The 24,498-nt window shown below is 42.1% G+C and overlaps 1 protein-coding gene across 3 annotated transcripts in view; it reads right to left on the bottom strand.

Annotated features, from left to right (window-relative positions):
* Nucleotides 1–24,498, bottom strand: part of LOC112260627 (arf-GAP with GTPase, ANK repeat and PH domain-containing protein 3) — a 276,883-nt gene that overhangs the window by 80,409 nt on the left and 171,976 nt on the right. For all 3 annotated transcript variants that reach the window (XR_006084347.1, XM_024435894.2, XM_024435893.2), the window contains exons 4-9: nt 22,247–22,332; nt 16,676–16,817; nt 15,996–16,130; nt 11,392–11,519; nt 10,278–10,433; nt 4,498–4,584 (exon numbers count right to left, since the gene is read on the bottom strand). Coding sequence is in view for 2 of the 3 variants with exons in the window: in XM_024435894.2 (XP_024291662.1) it covers nt 4,498–4,584; nt 10,278–10,433; nt 11,392–11,519; nt 15,996–16,130; nt 16,676–16,817; nt 22,247–22,332 (734 nt within the window). In the remaining variant the exon portion in view is untranslated. The remainder of the gene's footprint in view (nt 1–4,497; nt 4,585–10,277; nt 10,434–11,391; nt 11,520–15,995; nt 16,131–16,675; nt 16,818–22,246; nt 22,333–24,498) is intronic.

Genomic DNA, 24,498 nt, shown 5'->3' with positions numbered 1-24,498 from the left:
GGTAACATTGTCAAACGTTTGCATGCCGACAGCACTTAGCACCTCTGAACAGTGTTGGCAGTCCACCTCTTTTGTGTTCACACAGCAAAGAACTTGAAGCCGTCATCCACTCAGCCTTGTTAAATACTCCAAACCAGAAGGTGGCAGTAGTGTTGTTTGGCAATGTATGTCCACGTGTGTTGCTGTGTTACAGATCTGTGAAGTCCCTCAATCAGTAGTGAATTTCAAGCATAGATTCAACCACAAAGACTAGGGAGGTTTTTCAATGCCTCACAAAGAAAGGCACCGATTGGTAGATGTGTACAAAAAAAAAGAATGAGAAGCTGAATATCCCTTTGAGCATGGTGAGGTTATTAATAAGGCTTTGGATGGTGTATCAATACACCCAGGCACAACAAAGATACAGGCATCCTTTCTAACTCAGTTGCCGAAGAATAAGGAAACCTCTCAGGGATTTCACCAAGAGGACAATGGTGATTTTAAAACAGTTAAGAGTTGAAGGAAAAAGGAAACAGCACACTGCTCTTGATAGTATCAAGAGCAGTGTATGGTTTCCTTTTTCCTTCATCTTGTTCAATTGTTGCCATGCACCTGCAAATAAAATTGCTCATATGTGCGAGTGCCTTTTGAATTTTGTAAAACAGTTAGAGTTGAATTGTTGTGATAGGAGAAAACTGAGGATGGATCAAAATCATTGTAGTTACTCCACAATACTAACCTAAATGAAAAAGTGAAAAGAAGGAAGTCTGTACAGAATTTTAAAAAACATTTGTATTTTATTTGACCTTTATTTAACCAGGCAAGTCAGTTAAGAACAAATTCTTATTTTCAATGACAGCCTAGGAACAGTGGGTTAACTGCCTGTTCATGGGCAGAACAACAGATTTGTACCTTGTCAGCTCGGGGTTTGAACTTGCAACCTTCCGGTTACTTGTCCAACGCTCTAACCACTAGGCTACCCTGCCGCCCTATTCCAAAACATGCATCCTGTTTGCAACAAGGCACTTAAGTAATACTGCAAAGAATGTGGCAAAGAAAATAACTTTTTGTCCTGAATACAAAGTCTTGGGTTTGTGGCAAATCAAATACAACAAATCCTTATGCTTATAGCTTTATTATGTTTATTTTATCCTAAAAACCTCCCTAGTCCTTGCAGATGAAAAGCATAGAGAACAAGTATGGTGGTGGCTGCATTATGTTATGGGTATGCTTTTCATCGGCAAGGACCAGGGAGGTTTTTAGGATAAAAGAAAAGTAATAAAGCTAGCTCATCGGTTTGTGGTGTATGGCCAATATACCACGGCTAAGGGCTGTGTCTAGGGCCTCCATGATGCGTTGTGCCTAAGAACAGCCCTTAGCCGTGGTATTATTAATTCTGTATTTCAATTTAAAAAATGCTTTTATTTTATATGTCACTTTGTCATTATGGGGTATTGTGTGTAGATGGGTGATAAAAACATATATTTAATCTATTTTGAATTCAGGCTGTAACAACAAAATATTAAATAAGTCAAAGGGTATGAATACCTTCTGAAGGCACTGTAGATTCCAAATGTTAGCTAACTAGCTGTGCTAATGTTGCTATTTTGTAGAAATCCCTTGTTGATACTAGCCAGACGGCCACAGATGATGAAGAAACAATTTAATTCACTCTCCATAATCCAATAGTGCCAGTGCCAGCCCACAGCCAAATGTTTAGCGAGCTAGCTAATGTTGGCATATTCGCTAGCTAACACAACATAGCTGGCTAGCTAAGGACACTGCACAAACTCGGCTGCTAACACAGGCAGCTGTTTCATGTAAACTAATCCATTGTGATGTAATTTTAATACAATACTAGTTACAGTGGTTAGCTAGTTTGGAGGAAGTGTTTAGTGTTGTGTGCATTGCGTATGTGCACTTAACTAGATACCATCCCATAGCGTACAGTACACTGGATATGAAGTGTGACTGGCTCGTGACATTTAACCGTGGATGTATGGATAAAATGCTGTCTTTTTAAAAACCTTTTGCTGTCACTCCTGTTGGATCCCCAATGTGGGGGTTTATGCTCTCTGATTGGCTCAAAATCAAGTTGTTGGCCACTAACAAGCATTGTGATTCTACAAGTAGAAACGGCAGGTTCTTCACTACCGGGTCGGCAAGCAGCAGGTACCACTTGTGTTCTAGCAAGAGAAGGAACGGCCTCCCAGCGTGATAAGTACCTACCGGCAGTGAGATTCTCTGTGTGCTTCATGCTTTACATGGTGACAGTTTAGACCGTAACGTACCTAGTCTTCAAGTGTTTCGGCCAGAAACGCAATTCAAACTTTAAAATGTGCAGACCGGTCTGGAATCGTGCACTTGTCAAATACTTTTTAAAACCATTAATACTTTTTGAACTATAAAATGTTAAGTGTTGATAATAGCTCCATAGGCTTGAATGGGAAGTATTTGAATTTGCCACTGCTCTTACACATTTTAAGCTATCGAAACCAAACCAACATTGGCATATTCAGACTGACCCTACTTAGATTGCTTGTCAAAATAATTTCAATACCATACATATTTTTGCACCATAAACATTTTAAATTAGCATAAATTAACATACAAATAAACGGTCCTGTTCCTCAGCCAATTAAGCTACAAGCCCAACTATAAAACATTCAGGCTATCCTAACTTCAAATTCATTCAAATCTTTATCAACTATAACTATATAAATTAGCATAAAATAACCCAGAAATGGTAACTCTTGAACCGTTCAAGCTAGAGACACCAAACCAATGCTCACATGTTCAAGCTAGCTGATGCTATCCAATCAGTTTAAGCTAGAGACACCAAACCAACTTTCTCATGTTCAGGCTATCCTAACTTGAAATTCTTAAACTTGTATCAACTTTATCTATATAAATGTGCATACAGTTGCATAAAATCATCCAGAAACGGTAACTCTTGAACCGTTTAAGCTAGAAACACCAAACCAATGCTCACATGTTTAAGCTAGTTGATGCTATCCAATCAGTTTAAGCTAGAGACACCAAACCAATACTCACATGTTTAAGCTAGTTGATGCTATCCAATCAGTCAATTAAAATGTCAAAACCCTAAACACTAGCAAGCACACCCTAAAAAATCTAGCAAGCACACCACACTTTCTTTAGGAAATGTACTTTTCTAGTTACAGTTCTCATTGGGAACAAATGGAAATTCAAAGTTTTTTTCTCCATTTGCCAATATTTCCCATGTGTTTCGTTGATTTTATACTTGTATTCTTTCTAAATGTCCAGAAATGAGGACAGCTTCCTGAACAGCAGGGAATACTTGGCCTATCACGTTTAAAATTAAGTGTACACTGACCATTCCCATAATTCCTGGTTCAGAAGGATAATTCTAGGATAAGGATGCTGACCCTTTCTAAAAGCCCTCATACAATCAGCAGAGAATAATGAATGTGTCAATGACTCCTCATCCTGATTCAAAGTTATACCCTTAAAACAAATGACCCATACTCAATGTGAAGTTTTATTCTCCTGCACTTCATAAGGGGTTTTAGCATATTTTGAACTTCTAAATAGAAAGGGAAATTCATATTAAAGACTGTAGAATTCAAACTATATTTGAAGCTTGGTTACATGCCCAGGCTCATGATTCTTACACATGACCTCTTCAGGTGTTTTAATGCAATGTTATATTTGCTCATAGTGTTTTTGAAATAGATTTTTGGGGACTAGTAAACTATGATGATCAGATTTAGACGCTTGCATTTTCTTGTAAAATGAAGAGACAACAAAGTGAGTTTTTTTTCTAATAACACGAAAAAGTACCATAAAATATGTCTGATGGATATATAACATACCACAACATTCGGAGAGGCATTACAAGCTACATTGCCAGAGAAATCTCTAATGCTGAAAATAATAGCCTGTCAATATGTGACACCTAAACATACCAGAATATGATTGCATAACATTTGACAACTGCTTTGGCCAATAGTGCCTAATAGTCTAAATCTTTGAACCCATCCAACCTGACATCTATACATCCAATAAGGACATAATCTAAAGCTTATGATGTGTATGTCTTGATATCCGTGCAGGAAAATTCTGATGTTCTTTTTCATGTAATTCTGTGAACCCTTAGCACTACTGGTTTCTCTTATTCCTAATGTTGTATCACAGCACCATCTAGTGGTTATATATATTTTTCTTACTCTACCCACCCACACTAAACATTTCCTGAACACTTATGCAAACACACTCCCCAGATCATATCTATGGTCAAAACTTGTCAAATATTAATGTGTATATATGCACTAACGGGCAGAAATGTGCTACTTACACAGTGAATGTGCTATACTTACGTGAAAACTATTGTTGTGCCAAAAGCGACACCCTATTTCCTATATAGTGCACTACTATTGACCAGGGCCCTTGGCAAAAGTTGTGAACTATATAAGGAATATGGTGTGATTTCAGACACAACCTATGACTAGTGTAGTAGTAGAGAGAGGCACTCACCTGTTTGATGGGTATGGCCCTTCCACTGCCTATGCTATCTGTTTTACTGTCAGTGTTCTTTGCCTGTTCACTGTTGGCTTTCCGTGACTGCAAGGAAACAAGAGAGTCAGTCAGTCAGTCACAGCAATAAACCATGGCGATGGGGTGGGAGTTGAGTGAGGTGCGTGTATCAAGGTGAGCATGGGGGTCAGAGGTAAGAATGTTTGGAGGTTGGGGTGTGTGGATCGTGTGTGTCTGGAGAGGGGTTTGGGGGGGCGGACTCAACATCGCAAAACAAAATTCTCAACAACAACAAAAAGCTAAACAAACAAGCAGACCAGCGTAACATACAGCGGGAACATCAACGTGCAGTAATAACAAAAGAACAGACCGGAACAGAAGAAACATCTCAACACTTAATAAATAGGTAGTAGACCAAAAGACGACATTGAGTCATGACTCAGTCCTGTAAACCCATGGGAGATCCATCCCTCTGTTAGGCCCACAGTGGACCCTTCCAGATCTGAGAGGAACACCCCTCTCTCAGGCCCACAGTGGGCCCTTCCAGATCAGTCCCAAATCAAGATTCTAAGGCCAGCAGGGGCTTTTTGCATAGATCCATTGACAAGTCAAGTTGTAATGCAATAAAAAGTAGAAAAGGCAGGTTAGGGGGAGAGAAGGTTATTATACAAGACGGACAAAGAAAGTTATCAAATAGGAATTTCATATTGCTTTTCCTCCCAACCTTAAACCTGTGAAATTCCTGTTGAAATACCAGGTGGGAAAATGCATTTCAAATCATCCACAGTGTTAGGGTTAGAAGTACAGGTGCTGTTAAACATGTTCATTATAAACAACAGTGGAACCCATCAGTGAACAGGTGCAGCAGCACATTTCACCAACATCTGCTGCAAATACATGACGTTTCAAATGACAGACTGTGTAGGGAAAATAGTCAAGCAGTGAACATACAGTATTATCCCATGTTATGACAAACAGAGTACTTGGACACAGAAGATCCCCAAAGCACAGACTAACAGGTGAAGAACAGGAAATGTCACTCATAACCAACAGACAAGACTATTATGATCTCACTCAGAACAGGATGAAGGGATGCCCAATCAATCACCAATGGAGAGAGGTAGAGTCTGAGTTCAAGTAAACCAACTCTGGTTTATCATTTTCAACATTTTATTGTTTTATTTGGATAATTTTTGTTTCTATACAGACACCATACAAATTAAGTCACAGGTTTCACTTTCAAATAAGATCAACATAATGAGCCAAACATTGCAGTTCCCACAAAATATAGGATGGACAATAAAGGCATATTTTTTTATTTTTATATATATTTCATATGTTATCATATACTTTCTATAGAGTACCATTGTAAATACAATACAAGATATACAGCAGTCTTATATTTTTCAATACCTAAATGATATAAAAGCGATTATGGAATAAGTTCATAATCTTCATACCAAACCCAAATTGAAATAAATGAATAAAGAAGAAAACAAGTAAATAAATATCAATAATAAAGAATGGAGAAATGAATCATTCCAAAATCATAGTCAAATTAAATAAATAGAAACTACATTCATACAAGTCGGTGCCATCCATTTGCCATTCGTTATTCATTACTCTGTATGATACCACTTCTCCCTGACGCCCTACTCTTATTTTTATGAAGGCCTTCATAAAACGATCCAACATCACCCCTAACATACCCTTATTTAAGTTGACCACATATTCATGTCCATTCAAGACTTTCCTTGAAAAGAAAGAGAAATGAAAGAAAGAAAGAAAAAAGAAAGAAAGAGGGAAGTCCACAACTGAACGTACTTCACACCTCTAGTTAGGGTTGCAGAATTCTGGGAACTTTCAATAACTTCCCTGGTTTTCCAGAAAGCCTGGTTGGAGATTTCTGGATTTGCTGCTTATTATCTCCTGATTCCGGAATCATCCAACCGGGATTCTGGGAAAACCAGGGAATTTATTGAAGGTTGACGGAATTTTGCAACCTTCCCTCGAGTCCTCGTTTTATGGCAAAAAGCAGTTCGATGTCATGAAAGAGAGAAGTGATGTCATGTAAGAGGGAAGTGATGTCATGTAAGAGGAAGTGTCCTTTGAGTGGTTGAATTATAATTCCAAGCGTGACTTAACTGTACACAGACTGTTTGTATGGGTGGAAAGTTTGAAGTACGGAGGTGGGGTATAAGGAAGGGGGGGCATTTCCAGCAGAAAAGAGTCCCTACATTCTGTCACACTCCAGAGTGTGTGAATATGACAGTTTTTCACTTTGAGCATGAACTGACTCCCAAACGTCCAACGTTACTTGTTGTCTTGTCACAAAGCTGTACGGTTTCCATAGTGCATCATGCATTACCCAGGATGCATTACCCAGGATGCAAAGGGGACACTAGGGTTAAGCAGCAAAAACTATTTTAACGCTCTAGTCCCTAGGCATTACTCCTCCCTATTGGGAATGACAGGCCAGAGGGACAACTCATTTAGGGGTGCAATGCGGTTTGATTTTTGATACCACAGAGCTCTTGTAATGTGGAAGGAGTTAGAAAGCCCTTTTTGATGAAGAAAGGTTGGGAACAGTAGCAGAAATCTGCAAATATCGAAAAGAAAAACATTCCAGAGCGTCTTTAAAATGTTTTCCTTAAGGGTGTATATCCAGTAAAACGTACACAAGTAATGAAAGGAACTAAAAACATGTCAACAAAATGGCTGACAATTATACATGAGAGTTGATGGCTATGAGGTTTAGATGTGAGGGGGGGGAGTATGCAAAAAGGTACTCTTCAATTCGTCATGACAATGTTTATGAAAATAAAGAAAGAACAAAAATGCCTCAAACCTATTGATGTGGTTACTAAACCATGGAAGCACTAGGAAAGGATTTCTGTGTACTCAGCTGACACCTAGTGGCCATTACTAGTCATGACAGAAGTGGGTTGAGGGTGATAACTATGGCTGGTTTGACTGAACTGACTGGTGGTGAAAAGACATGGTGGATAAACCAACATCTTTCTGAGTAAAGCTTTTAGGACCTTTGAGAAATAAAATCACCCTAAAACTATTATCAAAAGTTCCAACGGAGGCAGAGTCACCTGTCAATTTGCAATGCACTATAAAGCTAAATGTCCAAATGTTTTCAAGGTAGCCTATTTCAGCAAATTAAAATATTAAAATGGTGCCCAGTGCCCAATAAATATATAGTTAGTAACTTAAATCAATGATATTCATATTTGTAATAAAGTTGTTTTTTTGTTGCTTTTGAGATGACGTCAAAGCCCTTCAGATATCCCAAATACTGATTAGACAAATCAAATCAAATGTTATTGGTCACATACACATGGTTAGCAGATGTTATTGCGAGTGTAGCGAAATGCTTATGACATATACTAACCATTTGCATGTGACCAATACAAATTTATTTTACTTGTATAATCAGTATGGGGATATCTGAAGTACTTTTGAATTTATCCCAAAAGCTACAAAATGTGGACAGACAGCATGGCATCATCAGATTGTGCACTGGGATGCAGAGAAGTTTAAGTCGTCACTGTGGTATTCTACCTTTTCGCTCAGTGACCTTTGACTAGGGATGGAGAAGAGTAATAAATTGTGCTTTATAATGTATCATAGAGCTATGATCATATTACTTAAATCTCCAAAGTGAAATAAACCAAACTGAAATATTTTGGGAAACGGTGTCTGAATATTCTAACTAGCAAAACTGTGAGTACAAGTGGTTTCATGAATATGACTGCAAAGTTAGCCACAGTGTTGTTTCTAATTGGTTTGGGTGCTTTTGAAAGGTCTATCTGGTCAAAATGCCCACAAAAAGAAAAGGAATGTGAAATCAAAAGGGTTGAGAGAGAAATAGACACTATTGTGTCGTAAAACCTATTAAAATAACCCATGATGTTAAGGCTGTGTCTCTATCTTGACCACAACTCCCCAACTGAATAGAAAACGGTTAGGGATCACAGTTACCCACTACTATGATTAGAAGAGGTGGCATTGCAGGTTTTATAATACTGTCTTTGTAACTTTGTGTGGCCAGAGAGAGATGTTCAGGACTACTGTATTGTGTGCGGCGTGTAAATAATTCTGTGTCCTCAAGCGGTCCTCTGAACTGAGATTGATGAAAAAGCAAGGTGAAAAGGTGTAGTCTTAAAGTGAATGCTTGGTAAACAAAACTATTTAGGTTTTTCTCTTGTATTGGAAAAATGGCAATGTCTTCCTTGCTCTTGAAGTGTCATTTGGGATACAGTGAGTCGTCGACCCCCCTCCCCCTCTCTTCCGCCCCTCCCTGGCACTCCCGCCCTCCCACTTGCTGCTCCTCAGAAGGTCATGAGCTGAAACTCCCGCTCGGCCTGCCATTCGGGCACCCACACGGGATAGGTGGCGTGCTTGGGCATCTCCATGACGCAGACGGGCAGAGGCTCATTTCTCTGGTGGACAGGGTTAGTCACTACCTAGCAGGGGGAGGGAGAAGACAAGGGGCGCTACTAACTGACACACAGCCTGCTCTGCTGCCCAGAGCCTGGAGCCCAGCGGTGGCTACCACAGTAGCTGGGGTAGGGGGAGATGGGAGAGGTTAGAGTGAGGGAGGATGTGGGAAGGCTGGGGTCAGGGTTGAGCTTGGTTAGAGAAAGGGACAGGGCTGGGGTTAGGGGAGAAGGTAGAGATAAGAGAAAGGGGAGCTGGGGAAGAGATGAGCGTAGATTGAAGCAGGAGAGGGCTAAGGTTAGGGGAGAGGTAGAGGTAAGAGAAAGGGGAGCTGGGGAAGGGATGAACGTAGATTGGAGCAGGAGGCGGCTAAGGTTAGGGGAGAAGGGAGAGGTAGAGGTAAAAGAAAAGGAGACTGAAAAGTACAGTGGTTAGTGCAAGGGTCTCAAAGGTAAGGAAGGTTAGAGCTGTGCCACAAGATTGAATACGGTACATTTGGGTTGGGTTAAAGCTAGAGTAAGGATAAAAGTTTAACTAGGGCTATCATAAGTATAGGTAATGGGAGCAGGGCAAGCTGTGGTAAGTACACTGGTAGTGGTCAAATGGCAAAAGTCAGAGATGGAATAACTAGGGTAGGGATACCTACAGTAAGGTAGGGGTGGAGGGGGGAGAGAGGGAGAGCATGCATTATCTGACTCTGTACTGACTGAAAGGGTTATGTTCCTGACTTTTAGTTCAGTTTAGTGTGGCCGGGTAAGGGAACTGGCATTGCTGGCTTTAGTGAGGTGTAGCCTTGCCTCACCCCTTCTCTCCCCCAATAGGGAGTCACTGCAAAGAAAGGATCTAGTAAAAATAAGAGGGGGAGGGAGGGAGGCCAAAGATTGAGACAGTGAGGCCAGGAGGAGGGTATAAGTGAAAGATTAGTAATTAATGCGCTCATTTACTTCCAATTGGAAAGTAAAGAAAAATGTCACCAATGTAAAAAAAGGTAAAAAAGCTGAGATATTTCTCCACAGTGCTTATAGCTTTGATATTTGCTTTAAAATAAGAAATGAAAAAAATGAATTAAGCTTTTTTTTTCAAAGTATGGGTTCAAAATACAACCCAAGTTGTAACCAACAACCATATTGTTATTATATTTTGTCCCCGTTACCCATTTTAGTTGCTTGTATAAAGAGTAAAGCCAGGAAGGCTTTTTGTGCCTGTATCTGAAACAGCCAGAAAGGGTAGCTTTGTCTTTGTCTCCATCTAGTGGACAGTATGTGTGTGCAGTACTGTGCCCTCTAGTAATGTGAGTGGGTGTTGCTCTGCATCAGCTGCCGCATACTTACAGTGAAGATGTTGGAGCGGCGCTTAGACTGCTTGCGGATGGGTGTGGGCGTGTTGGAGGCAGCAATGGTCTCGATACGCATCTCCCTCTGGCTAATGCTGGGAGTGGAGGGCACAGAGGAGGAGTAGTCGCTGAACACACCCCCACCGTTTGCCGACTGGAGGAGGGAGGGAAGAGAGACCAAGATGGAAAGAGAAAGAGGGAGAAAAAGACAGAGAGAACAGACTGGTCAGTTACAGGCAGGATCTGGGAAAGCGAAAACACCATAGATACTATAGTTTACGTAGGCTCCTGTATGCCCTATGTCTTCAGTAGTGTCCAGCCTATCCACATCTTCTGTAGTGTCCAGCCTATCCACATCTTCAGTAGTGTCCAGCCTATCTATATCTTCAGTAGTGTCCAGCCTATCCTCATCTTCAGTAGTGTCCAGCCTATCTATATCTTCAGTAGTGTCCAGCCTATCCTCATCTTCTGTAGTGTCCAGCCTATCCTCATCTTCTGTAGTGTCCAGCCTATCCACATCTTCAGTAGTGTCCAGCCAATCTATATCTTCAGTAGTGTCCAGCCTATCCACATCTTCAGTAGTGTCCAGCCTATCCACATCTTCAGTAGTGTCCAGCCTGTCTATCTTCAGTAGTGTCCAGCCTATCCACATCTTCAGTAGTGTCCAGCCTGTCTATCTTCAATAGTGTCCAGCCTATCCACATCTTCAGTAGTGTCCAGCCTATCTATATCTTCAATAGTGTACAGCACATCTATATCTTCAGTAGTGTACAGCCCATCTATATCTTCAGTAGTGTCCAGCCCATTTAAATCTTCAGTAGTGCCCAGCCTATATATGTCTTCAGTAGTGCACAGCTTATCTATATCTTTAGTGGTGTACAGCCTATCTATATCTTCAGTAGTGCACAGCATATCTTCAGTAGTGTCCAGCCCTATGTCTTTCTGCTAGTACCAATTTTAACAGAAGAAGCTCATTGTTTTTTTCTGACCACATAACCTGACCAGGAACAACTCAGGGACCTAGTAATAATAAAACTAGGTCCCCGAGTCAGGTCACGTGACCAGGAATACTCCTGGGTTTAGTTAGAAATATTCAGGATGTGTGCCCTCACCTGGTTAATATGCACAGAGGGGATGGATGCGTTGGGGACTGATGAGTGGCTGGGAGAGTTGGGCAGGGACTTGCACGGACCAATAGACAGCTGCTGCTTTTTCCTCAGAGCCACCACCTTCTGGGCAACTGGGTGGGAGAGAATGAGACACAGACAAACAACAGAGAGTTAGGAATCAACAACAACAAGTGGTCAATTGACGACTCTGTTATAAAGTACAATGACTTTCAGGATAGGTATAACTCAGGATAACTCCACAATGTCAACTCTAATATCAACAAGTCTACTGATATTAACAACCACTTCAGAACAATTATCTTTAATCAGGTACATATGTGGAGATGAACCTTAACTTATACAGTTCTCCAGAGATACAAAGCATCTCCATTTCCAAGGAATATACTGCTGCAGTATGTTTGGAGAAATTAGCCTGTCTACAGCTCAGGGATATTTGTGTGATGTTAACCAAATGAGCCTAACTTCAACCCAGAGAGATCTGTGGTGTGATGTTAACCAAATGAGCCTGTCTTCAACCCAGGGAGATCTGTGGTGTGATGTTAACCAATGAGACTGTCTTTAACCCAGGGAGATCTGTGGTGTGATGTTAACCAAATTAGCCTGTCATGTGTAGTATAAAGGGACATGATTGGCCATGCAGACAGCGTAGCGTTCCCTATAGACTCCAGCAGGAAGGAGATTTGTGATTCTGTGAGACATGAATGAGGGCCGAAGTAGAGAGATGAGTTTACATTGTCTGACAGCTGGGGGGTGTATCGCTCTTGACGGCTAAAGTAGAATGGGGAATGGAGAAGCCGCTCAAAACACTTACACGTCTTTTAATTACTTAAAAGGAAGCAATTAAAACAGTGCGGAACCAACAAGGCTCCTTGTGTTAACAAACAACGAAAGGGAAAAGTGAACACTGCGTTATGTACACAGTGTACAAAACATGAGGAACACCTTCCTAATATTGAGTTGCAAACCCTTTTTGCCCTCAGAACAGTCTCAATTCATTGGGGCATGGACTCTACAAGGTGTCCAAAGTGTTCAACAGGGATGCTGGGACATGTTGACTCCAATGCTTCTCACAGTTGGATCAAGTTGACTGGATGTCCTTTGGGCAGTGGACCATTCTTGATACACATGGGAAACTGTTGAGCATGAAAAACCCAGCAGCGTTGCAGTTCTCGACACAAACCGGTGTCCCTGGCACCTATTACCATACCCCGTTCAAAAGGTACTTCAATATTTTGTCTTGCCCATTCACCCTCTGAAAAAACACATATACACAATCTATGTCTCAATTGTCTCAAGGCTTAAAAATCCTTCTTTAACCTGTCTCCTCCCCTTCATCTACACGGATTGAAGTAGATTTGAAGTGACATCAATAAGGGACCATAGCTTTCACCTGGATTCACCTGGTCAGTCTATGTCCTGGAAAGAGCAGGTAGACATAATGTTTTGTACACTCACTGTATTCATACGTTTGGTAAAGAGAGTGTTTGGAGAGTAAATGAGAGTTATTGTTAAAAGGATGTGCTGTACCTACACACTGAAGAAGGCTGTTAAGACAGATTTAAAAAAATATATATTATATTATATATTTCAATGACGGCCTATATTTCAATGACGGCCTAGGAACAGTGGGTTAACTGCCAGTTCAGGGGCAGAACGACAGATTTGTACCTTGTCAGCTTGGGGATTTGAACTTCCAACCTTTCGGTTACTAGTCCAACACTCTAACCACTAGGCTACCCTGCCCCAGAATGTCTGTGTATGCTATCCTGATGTAGTAAACAAATGTAAAATGTTGAAAACTTAAGTTTTATGCAACATCTTTTTGAGTGTGGACCCATCATATTTGTTTTGCTAAATGTACTGTGGTAACCAGGACAGTGTTGTTCTGTTCAATTTAAGATTGGCATGACCTTGGTAAATTCAGAGATGCTTTCTCCCTGAACCGAATCAAATCAAATCAAATTTGATTAGTCACATGCACCCAATACAACAGTTGTACACCTTACAGTGAAATGCTTATTTACGAGCCCCTAACCAGAGAAGTCTATGACTAGGGTGGCTGGAGTCTTTGACAATTTTTAGGGCCTTCCTCTGACACCGCCTGGTATAGAGGTCCTGGATGGCAGGAAGCTTGGCCCCAGTGATGAACTGGGCCATTCGCACTACCCTCTGTAGTGCCCTGCGGTCGGAGGCCGAGCAGTTGCCATACCAGGCAATGATGCAACCAGTCAGGAAGCTCTCGATGGTGCAGCTGTAGAACCTTTAGAGGATCTGAGGACCCATGACAAATCTTTTCAGTCTCCTGAGGGGGAATAGGTTTTGTTGTGTCCTCTTCATGACTGTCTTGGTGTGCTTGGACCATGTTAGTTTGTTGGTGATGTGGACACCAAGGAACTTGAAGTACTCAACCTGCTCCACTGCAGCCCTGTCAAATAGAATAGGGGTGTGCTCGGACCTCCTTTTCCTGTAGTCCTTTTCCTGCAGTCCACAATCATCTTGATCACGTTGAGGGAGAGGTTGTTGTCCTGGCATCACACTGCCAGGTCTCTGACCTCCATCAAGTCATTGTCGGTGATCAGTTGTAATATCGGCAAACATAATGATGGTGTTGGAGTCGTGCCTGGCTGTGCAGTCATGCGTGAACAGGGAGTACAGGAGGGGGCTGAGGACGCACCCCTGAGGGGCCCCTGTGTTGAGGATCAGCGTGGCAGATGTGTTGCTACCTACCCTTACCATTTGTGGGCAGCCCGTCAGGAAGTCCAGGATCCAGTTGCAGAGGGAGGTGTTTAGTCCCAGGGTCCTTAGCTTATTGATTAAGCTTATTGAGTCAATGAATAGCATTCTCACATAGCTGTTCCTTTTGTCCAGGAGGGAAAGGGCAGTGTGGAGTGCAATAGAGATTCTATCATCTGTGGATCTATTGGGGTGGTATGAAAATTTGAGTCGGTCTAGGGTTTCTGGGATAATGGTGTTGATGTGAGCCATGCCCAGCCTTTCAAAGCACTTCATGGCTACAGACGTGAGTGCTATGGGTCGATAGTCATTTAGGCAGGTTACCTTAATGTTCTCGGGCACAGGCACTATGGTGGTATGCTTAAAACATGTTGGTATTACAGACTCGGACAGGGAGAGGTTGAAAATGTCAGTGAAGGCAATTGCCAGTTGGTCAGCGCATGCTCGCAGTACACGTCCTGGTAATCCGTCTGGACCTGTGGCCTTGTGAATGTTGATCTGTTTTGTAGGTCTTACTCACATCGGCTGCGGAGAGCGTGATCACACAGTCTTCCGGAATAGCTAGTGCTCTTATGCATGTTTCAGTGTTATTTGCCTCGAAGCGAGCAAGGAAATAGTTTAGCTCGTCTAGCAAGCTCATGTCACTGGGCAGCTCTCGGCTGTGCTTCCCTTTGTAGTCTGTAATGGTTTGCAAGCCCTGCCACATCCGACGAGCGTCAGAGCTGGTGTTGTACGATTCGATCTTAGTTCTGTATTGACGCTTTGCCTGTTTGATGGTTCGTTGGAGGGCATAGCGGGATTTCTTATAAGCTTATAAGCCCCGCTCCTTGAAAGCGGCAGCTCTAGCCTTTAGTTCAATGCGGATGTTGCCTGTAATCCATGGCTTCTGGTTGGGGTATGTACATATGGTTACTGTGGGGACGATGTCATCGATGCACTTATTGATGAAGCCAATGACTGAAGTGGTGTACTCCACAATGCCATCGGAGGAATCCCAGAACATATTCCAGTCTGTGCTAGCAAAACAGTCCTGTAGCTTAGCATCTGCGTCATCTGACCACTTTTTTATTGATGTAGTCACTGGTGCTTCCTGCTATAAATTATGCTTGTAAGCAGGAATCAGGAAGATAGAATTATGGTCAGATTTGCCAAATGGAGAGCGAGGGAGAGCTTTGTATGTGTCTCTGTGTGTGGAGTAAAGGTGGTCCAGAGTTTTTTTCCCTCTGGTTGCACATTTAACATGCTGATAGAAATTTGGTAAAACGGATTTAAGTTTCCCTGAATTCAAGTCCATTATGTACAAAATAAGTAAATAAATAAGTTACAAACAACGCAAAACAAAAAAACAAAAAAAACAATTGGTTGGGGGCACCATTTTAGCGATTTGCAGCATGGGTAGAATCTTCTCTGAGAGTTGTATCATTTGTTGACTAAGATTCATCTTGGCTATTGGCACTGTGTTGACAGAGTCCAACATTATATATCCCTTACCAATTTCCTTCCCATGTCTTTTCCATTGACATTACATTGCCATTCAGTAGAGAGTATGAATGGCTAAATCATCTGCTAGGGAAGACTGGATACTGGATATCAACAGAAACACGATGTGTGGACGTTGGCCTCTACAACGGTACACTGAGGACCAGCATTATGTACTCCTGATTGCAGGGATCCACATTTTTGTCCCAGCACTGACACACCCCATTCAGCTACTAAGTTAATCAAGGGATTGGATATTAGTTGATTCATTGAAATGGTTGCGTTAATGCCAGTCCAGGACCAGAAATGAAGTACTCAGTGACATGATGGCCAAGCCACAGTACGTCCCCAGTGCCCAGTAACCCAGCCCTCACCATCCTGGAAGACTCGTTCCACATTGAGGCCATAGGTGGAGCAGGTCTCGTAGTAGGTGGAGCGCTTCAGATCATTGGACAGCTTCCTCGCCCGCGAGTCATCGATCACTCTGGGGTTGGCAGCACTGATGGCATCTGGGGAGAGACAAAAAGCACCATCAAGACTGTAGTCACTTTGAATGATATACAGTAGGCTTTACATGTCCTTTTTCATTTGAGAAAATGTCATTTGGGGGATTCTGTATATGAAAATGAACACTAAAGTCTCATGTCTATGCTAAAACTAAGGCCCAGAGTTGTTCCTGGTCAGGGCATGTAGTCAGAGTCAGAAAACTCCCAGCCTTACTTTAGGTCAGGTGATTTATGTAAGTTGTATAGTAACAACTGGCTACCGCTAAGCCACAAACTACCACTTTTGTCCCATTTCTATATTTGTATACTCCCTTAAAATGTATAAAAGCCTCAGTCTGTTTAACTTCTGTAAAAAGCCAGATGAAGACCAAAAGCCGAAACACGTTGGATAAACTTTTAGCTATAAAGAATCTTTTGTATTTAATTTCATTGTCCTTGAAGTATTGCTGAATCTCCCCTCTCCTTCAGTATGGGATGAAACAAACAATCCAAACAAAATCCATAGCTTAAGGAAATTGCCTGGTTAAATCAAGGTTCAAATTAAATACCTTGCGTCCCAACCAGGACCATGGGGACTTCTGCTGTGTTCCTGTAGCTGGACAGACGCAGAAAATAGTTGTAGACTGTCTGGAAACTGATCTCATCCTCCAGACTGAAGACAAACACCACAGCGTCTACCCATGCTGCAAACTGGAGGGGACACAGAGACCAAACACAAGAATAGGCTTGGGATGATTCAACACATAAAAAAGCACCAACATACAGTTGAAGTCAGAAGTTTACATACACCTTAGCCAAATACATTGAAACTCAGTTTTTCACAATTCCTGACATTTAATCGTAGTAAAAAATTCCCTGTTTTAGGTCAGTTAGGATCACCACGTTATTTTAAGAATGTGAAATGTCAGAATAATAGTAGAGAGAAGGTTTTATTTCAGCTTTTATTTCTTTCATCACATTCCCAGTGGGTCAGAAGTTTGCATACACTCAAATAGTATTTGGTAGCATTGCCTTCAAATTGTTTAACTTGGGTCAAATGTTTCGGGTAGCCTTCCACAAGCTTCCCACAATAAGTTGGGTGAATTTTGGCCCATTCCTCCTGACAGAGTTGGTGTAACTGAGTCAGGTTTGTGGGCCTCTTTTCTCACGCATGCTTTTTCAATTCTGCCCACAAATGTTCTATAGGATGGAGGTCAGGGCTTTGTGATGGCCACTCCAGTACCTTGACTTTGTTGTACTTAAGCCATTTTACCACAACTTTGGAAGTATGCTTGGGATCATTGTCCATTTGGAAGACCCATTTGCAATCAAGCTTTAACTTCCTGACTGATGTCTTGAGATGTTGCTTCAATATATCCACATCATTTTCCTACCTCATGATGCAATCTATTTTGTGAAGTGCACCAGTGCCTCCTGCAGCAAAGCACCCCCACAACATGATGCTGCCACCCCCGTGCTTCACGGTTGGGATGGTGTTCTTCGGCTTGCAAGCTTCCCCCTTTTTCCTCCAAACATAACAATGGTCATTATGGCCAAACAGTTCTATTTTTGATTCATCAGACCAGATGACATTTCTCAAAAAGTATAATCTTTGTCCCCATGTGCAGTTGCAAACCATAGTCTGGCTTTTTTATGGTGGTTTTGAAGCAGTGGCTTCTTCCTTGCTGAGCGATCTTTCAGGTTATGTAAATATAGGACTCGTTTTACTGTGGATGGAGATACTTGTGTACCTGTTTCCTCCAGCATCTTCACAAGGTCCTTTGCTGTTGTTCTGGGATTGATTTGCACTTTTCGCACCAAAGTACATTCAGCTCTAGGAGACAGAACGCGTCTCCTTCCTGAGCGGTATGATGGCTGCGTGGTCCCATGGTGTTTATACTTGCGTTCTATTGGTTGTACAGATGAACGTGGTACCTTCAGGCATTTGTAAATTACTCCCAAGGATGAACCAGACTTGTGGAGGTAAAAAAAAAAATGTATGAGGTCTTGGCTGATTTCTTTTGATTTTCCCATGATGTCAAGCAAAGAGGTACTGAGTTTGAAGGTAGGCCTTGAAATTCATCCAATACACCTCCAATTGACTCAAATTAAGTCACTTATCAGAAGCATCTAAAGCCATGACATCATTTTCCAAGCTGTTTAAAGGCACAGTCAACTTAGTTTACGTAAACTTCTGACCCACTGGAATTGTGATACAGTGAAATAATCTGTCTGTAAACAATTGTTGGAAAAATGACTTGTGTCATGCACAAAGTAGATGTCCTAACCGACTACTAGATGTCCTAACCATACTACTTAAGTGTATGTAAACTTCTGAATTGGAAGTGTACCAAAAAAGAACACAGTGGCCTCCATCGTTATTAAATGGAAGAAGTTTGGAACCATCAAGACTCTTCCTAGAGCTGGCCGCTTGGCCAAACTGAGCACTCAGGGGAGAATGGCCTTGGTCACATAGGTGATCAAGAACCTGATGGTCACTCTGACAGAGCTCCAGAGTTCCTCTGTGGAGATGGGATAACCTTCCAGAAGGACAACCTTCTCTGCAGCACTCCACCGATCAGGGTTTTATGGTAGAGTGGCCACATGGAAGCCATTCCTCAGTAAAAGGCACATGACAGCCCACTTGGAGTTAAAGTACTCAGACCATGAGAAACAAGATTCTCTGGTGTGATGAAACCAAGATTGAACTCTTTGGCCTGAATGCCAAGCATCACATCTGGAGGAAACCTGTCACCATCCATATGGTGAAGCAGGGTGGTGGCAGCATGATGCTGTGGGGATGTTTTTCAGCGGCAGGAACTGGGAGACTAGTCAGGATCAAGGGAAAGATGGTCGGAGGAAAGTACAGAGAGATCCATGATGAAAACCTGCTTCAGAGCGCTCAATAAATCTAGCCCTATTGAGATGTTCACATAAAAATTAGTTGCAATCAATTTCTTATGGTGAACCATAACTAGCTGAAACAAAATTATATTATGAATCTCCTGATTAGGTTTTTGTATGAATAACCAAAGCAATTTAATGAATAATTCCCTTTTCTTATTTTTACGGTGGTGGCTTCAGTTCCATATGTGTGCAGAAGAGGGCAGTGTAGCAAAAGCCATTTAATGCAGAGCATCTGTTATTGTGTTAACGCCTGTGTCGCCAGGTACAAGGGGGAATATCAATGTAATCTGAAATATAGCTATTACAAACCTGTATCACAGGTTATCGGAAGGTGGAACCTGCTTTCCCCTCCACCATCACACAAACCTAATCTATATACTGTATCTCTTAGTGCAGCACCAGGGAGAGAGGAGAGGAAGAGGTTTCCCTCAGGCAGCAGAATAAGGTCCTTATAATCACAATAGCTTCTGAGAAAGTGGTTAAGGAGGAAACAGAACCGTGCCCGAGCGCTAACAGTGTAACAAGCCCTTTTCTACCTCGCCTCCACCTCCTTCCTCCATTCAGGCATTCAGCAGCGTTCATATCTATCGCTCCTGAGCCCCAGGGGAATGAATCAGACCTGGGTTCAAATACTATTTTAGTTCATTTAAAATACTGTATCTGTGCTTGATTGAGCTTACCTGTTGCAATGGAGCCAATAGAATAATCCCAATAGAGCAACCCCCGCCCACCTGGCACTCCAGACAGGTACCCAGCTAACAACAAATGTTCCCTTAAGAGTCTCATTAAGTCATTAACTAACATTTTCATAGGAATGTTCCCGTGATGTGCAAGGAATGTTTCAAAGAGACTTAATGTCAAATAGAATTGACCAGGAACTAGTAACCATTTTCTCAGAATTTAAGATATTAATGTTCGAGACACGTTTCATGGGAATGTTGAAAGAACATTTATGTGTCCAGTTTTCTGAGTGTTTGTAACAGAGCTGAGATGAACTTCAAAGTGCATTCACCCTATTGCTTACAGATCGAAGTTGTTTCATCTACATAAGTGCCCAGGGGCGCAACTTTGGTTTTCGAACATAACTATTTTTTATATATTTTTATTTATCCAGTCATATAAACACTCCAAAGAGCCTACCTGACCACTCGGAGGCGTCCGCATGGTCCTAAAGCACACCCTGCCTTGTTTTGCATCACATTCCAATTATAAAACTGGGGGGGACAAAAATGCATTTTCAGAACGTGAGTCCCCAGTGAAAGTTGCGCCCCTGTAGATGCCTATAGAAGATGGATTGGGGTTTCTTCTGGACAGGGCCTAACTATATTGGACTAATAAGCACATGCCCTAGATATATCCCTTATTAGGACAGTGGTTAGAGCGTTTGAAACTGGTGCTGGTGGCCTGTGTTCCCCCGCTAGGGGAGTCACCTTACTTTCACATTCATAGCAATATACAGTATGTTAATGTCATTATTTGTCAACAGTTACAACACACCTACCTGATCTAGTTAAAATGAGTTTGTCAATGACGTGGTGTAGATTCAAAAAATAGAATAAAGTTCTCTTTGTGATGCTCAGCTATATAGAAGTAGCTCTTTACACTCGTATCCGTCTACGGGTTGAAAATGGTGGATTTGGGCACTGATAAACACCTAAATTGGATCGCAATGGCTGTACAGTAACATACTACACGTGACGTCAGAGCTCTGCACTTCAGTGCGCTGTATGGCTTTTGACTGACAGACGTTCTGAACTTCAGCATCTCGCGCGACAAGAAGATGCCCCCATTCCTCCTGCTAACTGAGCAACTATTGAGAATTCTGGGTTGTCTGAGTGAAAGAAATTGTAGAGGAATCTATGTATTTTGAAAGACAAGACGAATGAGTACAATTTATGGCAAATAATAATGCAGGCACTTTGTGTGTGTCTGAAAGTTGCCATTTATGTTTGTAACTGGTTTGGAGAAAAAAAATTAAATGAAGGAAAAAATATTATACAAAAATGAAAGATGAGACGTTGAGGATTATAATAAATACTGCTTTGATGTACACACACACTCACTATTTACACTGCTGCTACTCTGTTTATCATACAATGAGTGTACAAAACAATCCATGACATAGACTGACCAGGTGAATGCTATGATCTCTTATTGATGTCAATTGCTAAATCCACTTCAATCAGTGTAGATGAAGGGGAGGAGACAGGTTAAATAATGATTTTTAAGCCTTGAGACACAGATTGTGTCTGTGTGCCATTCAGAGTGTGAGAGGGCAAGACAAAAGATTTAAGTGCCTTTGAACGGGGTATGGTAGTAGGTGCAGGCACACCAGTTTGAATGTGTCAAGAACTGCAACGCTGCTGGGTTTTTCTTCAAACTCAAGATGTATCAAGATTGGTGTATCAAGAATGGTCCACCACCCAAATGACATCCAGCCAACTTGACACAACTGTGGGAAGCATTGGAGTCAACAGGGGCCAGAATCCCTGTGGAATGCTTGACACCTTGTAGTTCATGCCCAGACGAATTGAGGCTGTTTGGGGGAAAAAGGGATGCAACTCAATATTAGGAAGCTGTTCCTAACGTTTTGTACACTCAGTGTATATCCTGATGCTAGTCACCTTACCCCTATACATACCTATTTTGATCGCTCCATATTCCCTGCACATTGTAAATATCGTATTGGAACGTATTGGACCATACATGGTCTCTTTGTTGCTTTCTTGAGGGAGGCGGCTCCAAAATGCAGGTGTTTCAGCCTAGCTCATTGCTTTCTGTGGTGGTGGGGCAAGCCAGCAGAAAATATGGAGCGTTGTGCTGTGATTGGCTCAGTGTTCTGTGACTCATGGGGACACTACGTCACCTCCAAGTCTTATGGGTAGAGCTCAATAATTTTTACCCCTTGGGTGCTGCATCGATTTACATTAGAAGTGCCCATCCAAGAAGGCTCAAGGTCATTGGCCACAGAATGACATCAAATCACGTTGTAGCTAGCAAGCTAGCAGTCATCATTATGACTCATGTCGACAATCTACTGGCAAATCCTTTTCAATCCTTGTCATGTGAAGAGAAATGAGAGATAAAACGACTCAGTGCTCATCGGCCATTGGACATAAACATTACACATCAAGTCAGAAATGATCATTATCTTTCAGACTTTAAGTGGTGTTAATTGGCTGTGCTGAGGGATGCAGACAGGTAGGATTATAAAGCAAGCAGAGCGTACGTACCTGCAGCTCCGGGGGGCCTCCCTCATCTCTGATCAGCAGCAGGTAGCTCTGTCCATCAACCACCATCTCCTTCTTGAACCGACCACCTGAAAAAGAGAAGAGACATGTCACAGTGAGTTTATAGGGTGGTGCCTGATCAGGAAAAGACTTAGAGATCATCATTATTAATACAGCCAATGTGAACCAATTTACCGCTTTACCCTGCCTATCAAAGTGCTTGGCAAAGGGATGGAAGAGGGCATAAACTCAGGCCTAAAAAGGTGTAAAGCACTGACATGATATTCTATCTACTACTTGTCAATGAAAACGTGTTTGGTTAAGCTACAGCTAAATCACCAAAATTCAACATTAACACCAATATTTTTCACAAACACACACCAGTAGGCCCAAGGCATGAGTCAGACTTTCCCATTTTCATACATCACATTCACATATAGATGACATTCCATTCTGAGAAAGTTTTGATGAAAGTTTGGAGACATCCATCCGGCTTAGGCTTAGGCTGCAGTTCGATTTGACCTCGCTGTCTCAATGAGAAATCAGAAACTTGAGGAGAAAACGGGGTCTCTATGGAGTCAACCAGGGAGGGAAATGGCCATTTAGCATATCTAATCCACACACAACTGCTGAGAGATCCTGCTCCACTACACTATCATGCACCCCAATACACACAACCCCTGAGAGATCCTGTTCCACTACACTATCCCCCCCCAAATTCACTTCACAATCACCAGCTAGCCTGGAGATCCGTTTCCATCACTTGCAAAACTACACAAGCTATAAGATGGCATGCTTGAGTATTAACAGTCATAGATTCAGATTCTGTATGGAAGTGATAAGGCATGGAGAATGGATGTAGCCTGGAGCCTGCGATAAAGAGGGAAGGAGGGGATGGAAGATAAAAGGGAAAAAAAGAGAGAAGTCTTAATCTAAAGTTGCTGTAGTTCATGACCACAGGATAGTGGAGACTAGAGAAGCTATACAGTAGAATGGAAACAACTATAGTGAGCCTGGACTTTTCCCCCGTCATCTTTTTGAATGCATGTTCATATTCTTTGCCACGGGCAAGGTTGGCTACAGATAAAATACAAACCGATGGGAATGCCTCATACTAAATTGGATTTTGCATTTCATTGGAATGGTTTGAGATCTGGTGGAGATTAAAAATATTCAAATGAGAGTTGGGGAGCTAGGCAAGAAACGCGTCCCAGGAAAATAAAACATTGGGTTTTCGAATGCAGAACATCTGCTTCAAGCTATCTCAAACAATATTGAATAATTTACGATTCCATGAAAGTTGTAAGAGTGGGCATAATAAAGTACACTATATATACAAAAGTATATGCCCCGGTCAACTGTAAGTGCTGTTATTGTGAAGTGGAAACATCTAGGAGCAACAACGGCTCAGCCGTGAAGTGGTAGGCCACACAAGCTCACAGAACGAGCCCACCGGGTGCTGAAGTGCGAACAAATCATCTGTTCTCGGTTGCAACACTCACTACCGAGTTCCATACTGCCTCTGGAAGCAACGTCAGCACAAGAACTGTTCGTCGGGAGCTTCATGAAATGGGTTTCCATGGCCGAGCAGCCGCACATAAGCCTAAGGTCACCATGTGCAATACTAAGTGCCGGCTGGAGTGGTATAAAGCTCGCCGCCATTGGACTCTGGAGCAGTGGAAACGCGTTCTCTGGAGTGATGAATCACGCTTCACCATCTGGCAGTCCAACGAATTAATCTGGGTTTGGCTGATGCCAGGAGAACACTACCTGCCCAAATGCCTAGTGCCAACTGTAAAGTTTGGTGGAGCAGGAATAATGGTCTGGGGCGGTTTTTCATGGTTCGGGGTAGGCCCCTTAGTTCCAGTGAAGGGAAATCTTAATTAATGCATTGTAAACAATTCTGTGCTTTCAACTTTGTGACAACAGTTTGGGGAAGGCCCTTTCCTGTTTCAGCATGACAATGCCCCCATGCACAAAGTGAGGTCCATACAGAAATGGTTTGTCAAGATCAGTGTGGAAGAACTTGACTGGCTTGCACAGAGCCCTCACCTCAACCCCATCGAATACCTTTGGGATGAATTGGAATGTCGACTGTGAGCCAGGCCTATTCGCCAAAAATCAATGCCTGACCTCACTAATTCTCTTGTGGCTGTATTGTAGCAAGTCCCCGCAGAATGTTCCAACATCTAGTGAAAAGCCTTCCCAGAAGTGTGGAGACTGTTATAGCAGCAAATGGGGGACCAACTCCGTCA

The sequence above is a fragment of the Oncorhynchus tshawytscha genome, linkage group LG10, assembly GCF_018296145.1.
Source record: "Oncorhynchus tshawytscha isolate Ot180627B linkage group LG10, Otsh_v2.0, whole genome shotgun sequence".
Lineage (NCBI taxonomy): Eukaryota > Metazoa > Chordata > Actinopteri > Salmoniformes > Salmonidae > Oncorhynchus > Oncorhynchus tshawytscha.
Note: the sequence above shows the minus strand (reverse complement) of the source record. Positions and strands in the feature narration are given on the sequence as shown.